At 58.9% G+C, this 9,625-nt stretch overlaps 2 protein-coding genes across 2 annotated transcripts; both read right to left on the bottom strand.

The window, feature by feature from the left end:
• Positions 1 to 360: 360 nt before the first annotated feature.
• LOC147601417 (maestro heat-like repeat-containing protein family member 7) lies at positions 361 to 3,169 on the bottom strand. The gene is made up of 7 exons (XM_086744646.1): positions 3,038 to 3,169; positions 2,777 to 2,914; positions 2,395 to 2,571; positions 1,639 to 1,794; positions 1,369 to 1,470; positions 960 to 1,062; positions 361 to 494 (listed from the first exon to the last, which is right to left on the bottom strand). Exons 1-7 carry the CDS (start codon positions 3,167 to 3,169, stop codon positions 361 to 363), a joined length of 942 nt encoding a protein of 313 aa, XP_086600772.1.
• Positions 3,170 to 3,202: 33 nt separating this feature from the next.
• On the bottom strand, positions 3,203 to 7,445 carry LOC147601416 (maestro heat-like repeat-containing protein family member 7). The gene is made up of 11 exons (XM_086744645.1): positions 7,328 to 7,445; positions 6,737 to 6,816; positions 6,408 to 6,533; positions 6,190 to 6,269; positions 5,954 to 6,074; positions 5,560 to 5,649; positions 5,247 to 5,351; positions 4,665 to 4,830; positions 3,996 to 4,093; positions 3,730 to 3,879; positions 3,203 to 3,268 (listed from the first exon to the last, which is right to left on the bottom strand). Exons 1-11 carry the CDS (start codon positions 7,443 to 7,445, stop codon positions 3,203 to 3,205), a joined length of 1,200 nt encoding a protein of 399 aa, XP_086600771.1.
• Between the last annotated feature and the right edge of the window lie 2,180 nt (positions 7,446 to 9,625).

Genomic DNA, 9,625 nt, shown 5'->3' with positions numbered 1-9,625 from the left:
TACTTTTGGTGTTTTCCATCCCTGTCTCACTAGAAGCACCTGATATGGTTCTTTCCATTCCTGTTGAAGAGGTTCTGACTCGCAAGTTTTCAGGTACACGTGATCTCCTGGTTGAAAACGGTGAACTGGGGAATCTAAAGAAAGAGCCTGTGTGACGGTTACCTATCTTTTTAAAGCATTTGGAGTTCTTCTGAGGGATATCAACTACAATTTCATTTCATTATGCCCAGCCTGACGCTGCCTGCTCAGCACACTCAGGGCGCTACGCATCGGAAGGACACCGTGCGTTTGGGCTCTTCTTCCAGTTTTATTCAGAAGTTTGATTTGTCTTCTGAGAAAGAGGCAGCGCTGCCCGGCTTATCAGCGCCAGCAGCAGAGCACTTGCGGGGTGCGTCCTGATGTTTGCTGCACGCTTTGGGAGCTCAGGATGAGGATGGTCTGAGTTGCCAGGGAAAAGACGGAGATTTCACTGTCATTCTTCAAGGCGTGAAGGGCTGCGACAGAGAGACACAGAGCTGAGATGAACCCCTGCGTCTGCAGAGACCCCCAGGCATCCCCTCCAGACCGTGCTCTCTACTCACCCCTGCAGATCTCCGACACCTTCTCCCGGCTTTGGTCCCTCAGGGTGCGAGCGGCAAGCCCTAGGCACAGAGCTTCGTCAGAGCTCCCGCTCCCCAGCATGCTCCCCGCAGCACAGTCCCCAGCCCTGCCAGCTGGGCTGCACGGCCTCCTCCCCCTCGTAAGGGCTGACCCCAGGGAAGACCACTACCCAAGGGGGCCTGGAGCGAGCAAGGCAGCCACCAAGCCCACCTGCGTGGGCAGGGCTGGGAGAGGGAGGCCAAGGGGCTGCACGGGGCCGCCGGGGCTCTGGCAGACACAGGGCTGCTCCTTGCTGCCAGTGCAGCAGCAGGGACTGGGGCCAGGCTGCCAAAAGAGGCACCCCGGGGGCAGTGGCTCACCCAAGAACCTGACGGCCGTCTCCCGCAAGCTGGCCTGAGTGTACTTCAGGTACGGCAGGCTCTGACGACAGTAGTCTTCAGCCCTGCTCCTGTCCCGCGCCAGCTGCAGAGAGCGCAAGGGTACGGCCATGTCACGGCCCCTCCCCACTCGGCCACAGCAGTGCCTCCTCCCGCACCCCCAAGCATTGCTGAGACCCCTCCATCCCGCATTTTGCAGGGAGGGGAGAGGAGCCCGGAGAAGAGCCCTTGGGGGCCTCTGCTCTTCAGGACAGGGATCAAGGATGTGGCTGCAGGCTGTGGACTCCGGGCTGGAGCCAGGCAGGCGACGCACAGCTGCAGAGCCCGCAGCCCAGACGCGGGGGGCAGCCCTCATGCAGCCTGGGCCCAGGGGCTTGGGGGTTGTGCTCACCAAGCACTCTCCAATCCTCCACGTCTGCTGGGTCTGCAGCAGCTGTCTGAGCTCCTGCCACTTGAGCAGCTCTGCTGCAGCAAGGAGGGCTTCCCTGGAGACCTGCAGAGTAGCAGAAGCTGCGAGATGGCACCACGGCCTGGGGAAGGACACCTGCTGTCCCCCTCCCCTTGGCTTTGTTCCTGGGCTGATCCCGCCCTTAGGAAGCTGGGCCGTGCCCTGGCTCAAACATCTGGGGATCTCATCTCTGCGTAGCTTGGAAATCTGTACCTTGGCCACGCTCTGCACTTGGTCACGCATGTGAAAGAAGAGTGGGAGCAGGCCCATTCGTGCTGTCCTCTTCATCTGTCTCCTGTTCTTCCTCAGCACAATCTGCATGAGCTTTCCAAAGAGGCTGATGGAGAGCTCTCTCAGCTGCATGAACTCCTGGGAGGGAGAAGCACAGTAGCACTTCAGCAACACGAGCGGTCTGCCCACGGTGAGGAGAAGCGTTAGCATGGCTGATGTGAGGGGAGATGCTTTGGGCTCGGCTTCTGCACGCTGGAATTGTGCGCCAAACCTGCAGCTGCGGCTGAATGGCCCCTGGCCCGTGGAAGACCTCTCAAGAGAGTTCCCTCAGGCAGTGGCTGTGCCTCCAAGTGCTCCCCCCAGCCACCCAGCGTTCCCCAGCAGCTGCACCAGCCATGCTAGGCAAGAGCTCCCCGCAGCCGGGCTCAGGAGGAGGTCCTGGGCAATACCTCCGCGGCATGCGCCGCTGCCTCAGCCTCAGCCCCTTTGCCGCGGTGTCTGTGGACAACATGTGGTGTCCTGCCCGGCAGCGCAGCTCGGGGAGCCCTGGGGGCTCTGGGGGCAGCTGTGAGGGAGAAGCTGGGCTGGGCTGCAGAACCCAGAAGCCATCCCACAAGAGCCGCGGGCAGAAAGGAGAAGGAGACCCTGCTTGGAGTGCTGCCCACAGGGCTGGGCTGCAGGGCAGCTGTCATTGCCCCGGGCCCCTCTCTGGGGCTCAGGCTCCCGCATCAGCCTTACGTGGTCAAAGAGGGGCAGGAGCTTCTCCGCCAGCTGCAAAGCGATGCGGCTGGCCTCCTCCTTCTTCAGCTGACCCATCACATTTTGGAAGACCACCAGGGCCTTCCTCTTGATATCTTCATGGGCATCCTGCAGAACCTCCAGCATGTCTGGCAGGATGACCTGAATTCTTCTTGCCTGTGTGAAAAAGAGAGTCACCATTCCTGTGACAAGGTCCGTGCCTGGAAAGTTCCCCAGGCTGCCACCAGGCCCCACCGCGGCAGGGAGGGCCTTTGGAGCAGTCACCCCACCGCCTGACTGCCAGCCAAGGCCAACCACCGCCTCACCCCCTGCCCCAGCCCCCGGCTGCCAACATGGCTCCCCTTGATGACGCCCTGCTCACCATGTCAGCTCTCTCCGACAATGTGATGACGCCTGTGAGCACCAGTGAGATCATCCCCAGGCTGGAATGCCTCAGAAACCTCCAGGCTTTGTGCATTGTCTGCAAGTCCTCACCTTCCAAGTCATCGGAGGCCAGCAGCTGAAAAACCCCAGCAGAAAGTCAGCGGCTGGCAGAGCCGCGGAGGCTCCCCACAGCGTGCAGCTCCTGGTTCCCAGCGTCAGCTGAGGACAAAGGGCACCAAGGCTTTTTCTGGTAACTCACAGCCAAGCAAAGGAGGCAGGTTTGCTCTGAGGAAGTGTCAAAGAGGCTGTTCTGGGCGTGCTGGAGTTGGAGGAACAGCTCCTTCAAGATGTGATCCAGCGTCTGGGGTGTGGAGAATATGAGCTCCCACATGGCCCGGGCAGTGCTGCAAGCCAGAGCGCTCTGTCAGCCGGGCTGCCTCGGCCACAGCAGCACGGCCTGGGACAGCCGGGCGGGACGCAGCCCCTGCCCCTGGGTTGGGACGCCCCGGGCAGCAGGAGAGGGCTGAGGTGGGGCTGTGAGCCAGAGATTCCCCGGGCCCCTCTCCCCAGCGGGAGCAAGCCCTCAGGGGGCTTGTCAGGGCCAGCACCTGTCTCCTCGCATCTCCAATATGGTCCTGACTGCCTCCCCAGGGTCCCTGTTAGCCATCAGGAGGAGCAGCGACTCCACGCTCTGCCGGGCTGGTGCCGTGCTGATGCCTGTCAGGTTTCTGTGGATGCAGCTCAGGATCTTTGGCACCTGGAGGGGACACAGGTGAGGATGGTGCTGCCACTGGGGTGCAGCCATTTCCTCAGCTGCCCTTCCCATCCCTCTCTGCTGCCTTCAGGTGCCTTCTGGTGCCCGAGACAGCTGGGTTTGGGAGGGAGGGAGGGAGGGAGCAAGAAGGCCTGACAGGGCTCAAGGGCAGGGCAATCCAGCCAGCGGCCACTTACATCCGTCAGCCAGAAGTCAGGGTCTCCCGTAACCACATCCATCGTGCTGCCGGCCAGCTCCCTGTCAAAGGTGCTGTAGTCTCTCATGGCCTCAATGATTGTGAGGACGATGTCTGCCCTCTCTTCGGGCTGGAGGTATTTTCCAAAGGCCTGTGGGCGGGAGGCAGGGAGTGAAGACATGCCACCTCCAGTCTGGGTGCCTTTGCTCACACGAGTGCCGTGCTGATGCCACGGAGAAGTGTTCCAGCAAGGGGGAAGCTCACTACCTTGGTAATGTGCCTGGCGTCAGGCGAAGAGCGCAAGGAGGTGATCTCAGCTTCCCAGTCCCCTTGGAGCTGTGCACGATCCTCTGGCAGTGTCGTGCCTAAAGAGCAGGGCAAAGACAGAAGAGTCGGCAAGACACAGCAGCTTAGGCAGCAAGCTTCCCAAATCCAGAAAAGAGCTTGGAACTAGGAATGGCTGAGGAGACAGGTTATGATCCACAGTCGCGGAGGAGGTGCTGGATAGCGGTGTAAACTGAAGGTTGACCTGCCTCCAGTGTACCTATGCGAAGGCTCCTGGCCTGGGAAACTCCAAGGACCTAGAGCTCTGCAGGCAGTCTCACAATTAAAGCATGGTTGGAATAATGGTGCCATGACAGGAGGGGCGGCTCGCGTGGCTGGCGCGCTGCGAGGCAGGGCTACGAGCTCCTCAGGAGAGATGGGGAAGACGTGGATTGGGGCTGGCTCCTGGCTGAAGGAGCAGCTCAGCTCCACGGGACGATGAGCAGTGTGGGAGAGAGCGTGTGGGTCAGGAGCAGAGGAGAGGCAGTGCTGGTGACGTGGTGTTGCCTCCAGCAAGCGCAAGAGCGGTGCGTGGCAATGGCCAGGAAGAGAAGCAGACGTCTTGGGTGATGTCAGTGTGCGCAGGGATGCTGCTGCCACAGCTTCTCTTACCTTGTTGCTGACGCTTGAACACGAGGAGGGAACAAAGAGCGTCCAAAGCGAGACGGCTGGTCTTTCCTTCCTGGCAGGAAAGCAGGAGGAGGTGTCCCAGCAGCTGTCCGAGGACTGGGATGTGGATGTCTCTGTAGGAGGCACATCTGTCCTCATCTTGAGCAGCCTGGGCAAGGGAGGCAGAAGAGCAGAATTGCTGAGGTCAGAGCCCGGAAGCCAAGAGTGTGCTCAGAGCTGGGTGCAGGCGCGTCAGAGCTTTGCAGGGCCCCACGGGCCCCAGCTCCCAAAGCAGCTAGCTGGGCGGCAGCCCCACGCAGGGAGAGCTGCCGGGCCTGCGCTTGCACCATGCTCCTTGCCGTTCTCGTACGACACCGACCCTGGGGCAGAGCTGGCTCCTGGCAGAGAGGGGGCTGGGGAGAGAAGCCCGTGGGGAAGGGAGGGAGCAAGACCCCCGCTTCAGCGCAGAGGAGGCAGAGCGCTCAAGCCTGTGTCCAGGCTTGCCTTGCGGGCACCTGGGAGCTGCAGGCTGCACCGCTGTGCGGGCACGGAAGAGGGTCTGACTGGCAGGTGCCTGGTCCTTACCTCCAGTGAGGAGCAGTTGGCCAGCAAATGGCCCAGCTTCCTAATCCTCTCCACGGCCCTCTCCCGCACCTCTGGTCTCTCGCAGTCCGTGAAGAACAGGAGCATCTGGGGCGAGAGGAGAGAAGCTGCTGGTGAGCCCTGGCAGCAGACACCCGCTCCAGCACAAGCAGCGCGGCTCAGCTCCTGAGCTGGACTCGCACAGTCCATGGCGGCTTCCTCTGCTCTCGAGCAAAGGTGCGGACCGTCCACTCAAGAGTGGCCAATCCCTTCCCTGCAGGGTGAGGAACAGCCCCGCTCTTTGCACGTGCCAGACCTGAAAGATACTCTGCAGCTCCTCGCTGACTCTGGAGGCGGGAGCGCTGAGCACCAATGCCTCCAGCATCTTGTCCATGGCACGCAGGTTCTGCAAGGAAGACAAAGAGCTGTGGCCATGATTGTGCTGTCCCTCCCACTGCCAGAGCCAAGGGAGGACTCCTGTGCTGAGTCGCGGTGCCCGGGAGAGACCCAGGGGCAGACAACCTGTTGCAGGCAGAGCAGCCTGCGCCACTGGACGTGGCCAGGCCCAGGGGAAGGGGACGAAGGGCTGAGGGTGGGAAAGCAAAGCCGAGAGCCTGGCCTGCCTTGGATCTCTGGTGATATGGCAGCACAGGGTGGCCAGGGAGCAGCCCCGAGGGACTGGGGGCTCCTGGAGCTCACTCAGCACTTGCCTTGAAGTAGAGGCGTGTTTCCAGGCTGTGCATTTCCTCTGCTGGAGGAAGCCAGAAGACAGTGGAGAAGCAGGCTTGTAGGAGGCCTATCTCTTTGCCGTCCAGCACCGACTCCACTGAGCTGCAAAGAGGGAGAGGGGCCAGTGGGACACTGGTGCTGGGAGCGGAGCCTGGAGTCCTCGTGCAGGTGAACACGGAGCTGTGGGACAGGGTCCCCAGGAGGGATGGGCAGGTACCTCAATGCGGCGATGGCACGCATGGCTTTCTGCCGCACCGCCGTTTGCATTTTGTCCCTGGGCTCCTCTGTCAGCAGCACCTGCAGAGCACAAGTGGGATGGGCCCTGGCAGCTGGCAGCACCCAGTGCCAGCAGACCCTCGCCCTGCGCAGGCGCTGTCCCCACAGGGTGCCTGTGCCGGCAAAGCCCTTCCGCAGAGCCGTGGGGTTTCCCCTTACCCAGATGTTCTCTGGCAGCTGGTACGTGTGGCAGAAGAAATCCAGGCCCTGGAACAAGTCGTGCCGCTTGGCGGTTCTGCACAGAACGCAGATGCAGTTCAGGAACACCATCTGCTGGCCCTCCTCCTGGCAGCCGGGGGACAGAGAGAGAAACGGGGAGCGTGAGGCGGGGGACAGGCGGCCAGCGGGACCGGAGCACCGGGGGCGCAGTGCCGTGTGGGAGAGCTGGGAGAAGCAGCTCTGCCCAGCCAGCACAGCTCCAGCAGCCCGGCAGCAGAGCCCCTGTCAGCAGAGGCTGGCAGAGCCGCAGGTGAAATGGGCACGGTTACCTGCTGGGGGCTGGTGACAAAGGCGTGGATGAAGTCCACAGTTTCCTGTTGCACTGCGTAGACAGGCAACCAGCTGTCATCTAAGGAAGGAGGAGAGCAGGGAGGGTGTGGAGAAGGGCCGGTGGCAGGAGAGAGCAGAGGAAGGAAATCTGCCCTGTGTGCAGCCGCCTGCCCACTCCCCTGGCCCAGTGTTCCCGTGCGTGCCAGGGCTGGAGGGTGCCCGGCAGCCGGGCTGCCATGCTGGAGCACAGCGTGGCGGGGAAAGCCCCCAGTGCCATCGGCTGAGGACATCCCTTGCAGGTGGGCAGGAAAGGTCCCCGTCCCACAGCATGGCTGCCTCCTGCCAGCCCAGCTGCCTCCGGCTGCCTGTGCCCGGAGCAGGAGCTGGGTCCCCTCTGCTCTCTCTCTCTTTGGGAGAGGCTGTGCTGGGGCCAGCTGCCAGCCCTGAGCATCCCTGTCATTCACGCAGAATCATGCCCCCCGCCCGCGGGATCCCCGCTGCCCATGTGCGTGGATACGTGATGGTGGCGTCGAGCAGGGTGCGCTCGCTGGCCCCAGCCCTGCCCCGACCAAGAGGGGCCCCTCACTCACCGATCTCCAGTGGCTCAACCATGGACGCCTCGTCAGGCTGCCCCAGGGAGCCGCTCTCTTGGGAAGTCCAGTCTTCCTGCCAGGACTCCGTGGGGCAGCTGGGAATGCTGTCTGCCATCCTGCGGGATGGAGGAAAGGGCTAGGAGGGGGGGTTTGGCGAAAGGCCTCAGCTGCGCTTGCGGTCTCCTCGCTAGCTCCACGCGCTCCTGGCCTGTCCTGTCGCTGTCCTGCCGGACACTGAGGGCTGGGGGGCACAGCCGCGCTGACCGTATGCAGTGGGGTGGGGTGTCAGAATGGGGAGGTCACAAAGGGTCTCACTGTGACACGCTGCCCGGGCCGGGAGGGGCAGTGCTCTATGGGGTGCAGTGGGCCGGCTCAGCCCTCGGGCACCTGGGTGCTCTCAGGGTGCCCCCAGTCCACCGTTTTCCCTCACATCCCCTAGGACCTCCCTGTTGCCCTCCGCAGCGTCCCAGAGCCCCATGTTGAGACATGAACAGGGGCGGCGTGCCCCCACAACACCCCTTTGCTTTTGGTGCACTGCAGAGCCCTGCCTCTCCCCCTCGATGATATTGTTACATGACATGAACGTTGGAAATTAAATATCGATATGAGGTGATTCTTGCTAACTCTAGAACTGTAGTCACATAGGTTAAATCTTCATAAAATTCGTTTGTTCCTAAAGGGAGTGGGACCCTAGAGATATTATAATACGCATTTGTTAGAAGCTAGCCTAGCATATCTTTAATACAATGGTAAGTCCCAAACACCCCCAAACACCACCTGCAGAAATAGGCCCTGAGCCGTCACTTTGGAGCCAGGAAAATCAAGGAGCATTGCGACCTGTTCTCAAGACCACAGATAAAGATTTCAAGGAGGAGTTTGAGCAGTGAATTCGAGGAGGGGGCGTTTTGACGACCACCAAGTCCACCAAAAGACCCTCGACTCAAAAGACTGGGCATGCGCGAGTGGGTGGGGAAATGATGTAATGGTTTCTCAGAAAATTTATGTTTATGCATATTATTTCTTGGAATTTAATGGATATGTATAATTAATGTGTATTTAACCCGTGCTGTTGATCCAATGGGTGCGCAGGCTAGGTGGAGCGATCCCCCGTGCGCCCAGCGCTGCAATAAAGAAGTGCCTGCTTCTTAACTTCTCATTGCTGTTAAGGAGTTTTATTCCGGATTTCGGTCACAGTTTTGGCGACCCAGATGGGACCTTGCGAGTGAGACTGAACAAGATCGAGTGTTGATCGAACTGCAGCCGGCACCGAGGTATTCTCGGGGAGGCCCATCACTTTCGATTGAACTGCAGCCGGCACCGAGGTATTCTCGGGGAGACCCATTGTTCTCGACTCACAAAGCTCCTCGCAACGTTCCCTGGAGACAAGGGTAAGGCACTTCTTCTTTGAAATCTGTCTGGTCTGGATAGCCTGCCCGTAAGGCGCAGTGAAAGCTTCGCAGGCTTGGGGCTTAGAGGGTACCCGTTTGGTTCGGAAGCCTAGGCGTCTGCCCGTAAGTCATAAGCGAAAGCTATTGCTGGGTTGGACATTTGTGGATTTGGGACAATTGTCATTTGCATTTGTTTGGTTTTTGTATTTGGGACAATTGTCATTTGCATTTATCTGGTATTTGGCATTTAGTCTAAATTGTTTAAGAGTAAGAGTATGGGGAGAATTGGTCAGATTTGTACATAGCTTGGAAAGGGGGCCCAGCGTGTTTTAGAAGTGATTTACAAGCTGGTAATTGTTGCTTCAGTGTGTTTTGGTTTTTTTATTTTTTAAGTCTGTATGCATGTGTTGCAGTGTACGGAACTTGAATGATATACAGTATTGCATTTGGGGTTTGAAACTTTTCTTGGTGACGGGATTGACTTTGTCTGTAGAACAGTGTTATTGTCTTTTTGGTACCAAAAACTCTTTTGTAAAATATAGGAAAACACATATCTTCTATGTCTGCCTCAATGGTAGGGGAAATATTAATGAAGTCTCCACTGGGATGTGTTCTTAAACATCGGGAGGATATAAGGGGAGACCCAATGACTAGAAAAGAAAAAAAATTGATACAATGATACAATTGATACAATTGATACAATGTTTTACAGTTGATGTTATCTTGTAGAAGGGAAGGAAAGTGAGATGTGGTCCCCTATGTTGATTTGTTCTTTACTTTGGGAAATCATCCCGAGTGGCAGAAAGATTGCAGATACGTCCCCAAGGATCCAATGGTTTTGGCATTAAAAAAAAAAAAAAAGGAAAAGGAAAAAGCGTGAAAAGATCCTGGCTTGTAGTATAGAAAG

Source organism: Chlamydotis macqueenii, chromosome 3 (genome assembly GCF_036417535.1).
Source record: "Chlamydotis macqueenii isolate bChlMac1 chromosome 3, bChlMac1.mat, whole genome shotgun sequence".
Taxonomy (NCBI): domain Eukaryota; kingdom Metazoa; phylum Chordata; class Aves; order Otidiformes; family Otididae; genus Chlamydotis; species Chlamydotis macqueenii.
This window is presented reverse-complemented; position numbering and strand designations above follow the sequence as displayed.

Coding starts and splice junctions, on each gene's coding strand:
- LOC147601417 (XM_086744646.1), bottom strand. CDS start 3,169: ATGTGGGAGCTCATATTCTCCACACCCCAGACGCTGGATCACATCTTG. Junction 1,471..1,638: donor AAGTGCAGAGCGTGGCCAAG/GTACAGATTTCC, acceptor GCTACTCTGCAG/GTCTCCAGGGAAGCCCTCCT. Junction 495..959: donor GACGGCCGTCAGGTTCTTGG/GTGAGCCACTGC, acceptor TCTCTGTCGCAG/CCCTTCACGCCTTGAAGAAT.
- LOC147601416 (XM_086744645.1), bottom strand. CDS start 7,445: ATGGCAGACAGCATTCCCAGCTGCCCCACGGAGTCCTGGCAGGAAGAC. Junction 5,352..5,559: donor AGCTGCAGAGTATCTTTCAG/GTCTGGCACGTG, acceptor CTCTCGCCCCAG/ATGCTCCTGTTCTTCACGGA. Junction 3,880..3,995: donor ACGCCAGGCACATTACCAAG/GTAGTGAGCTTC, acceptor TCCCGCCCACAG/GCCTTTGGAAAATACCTCCA.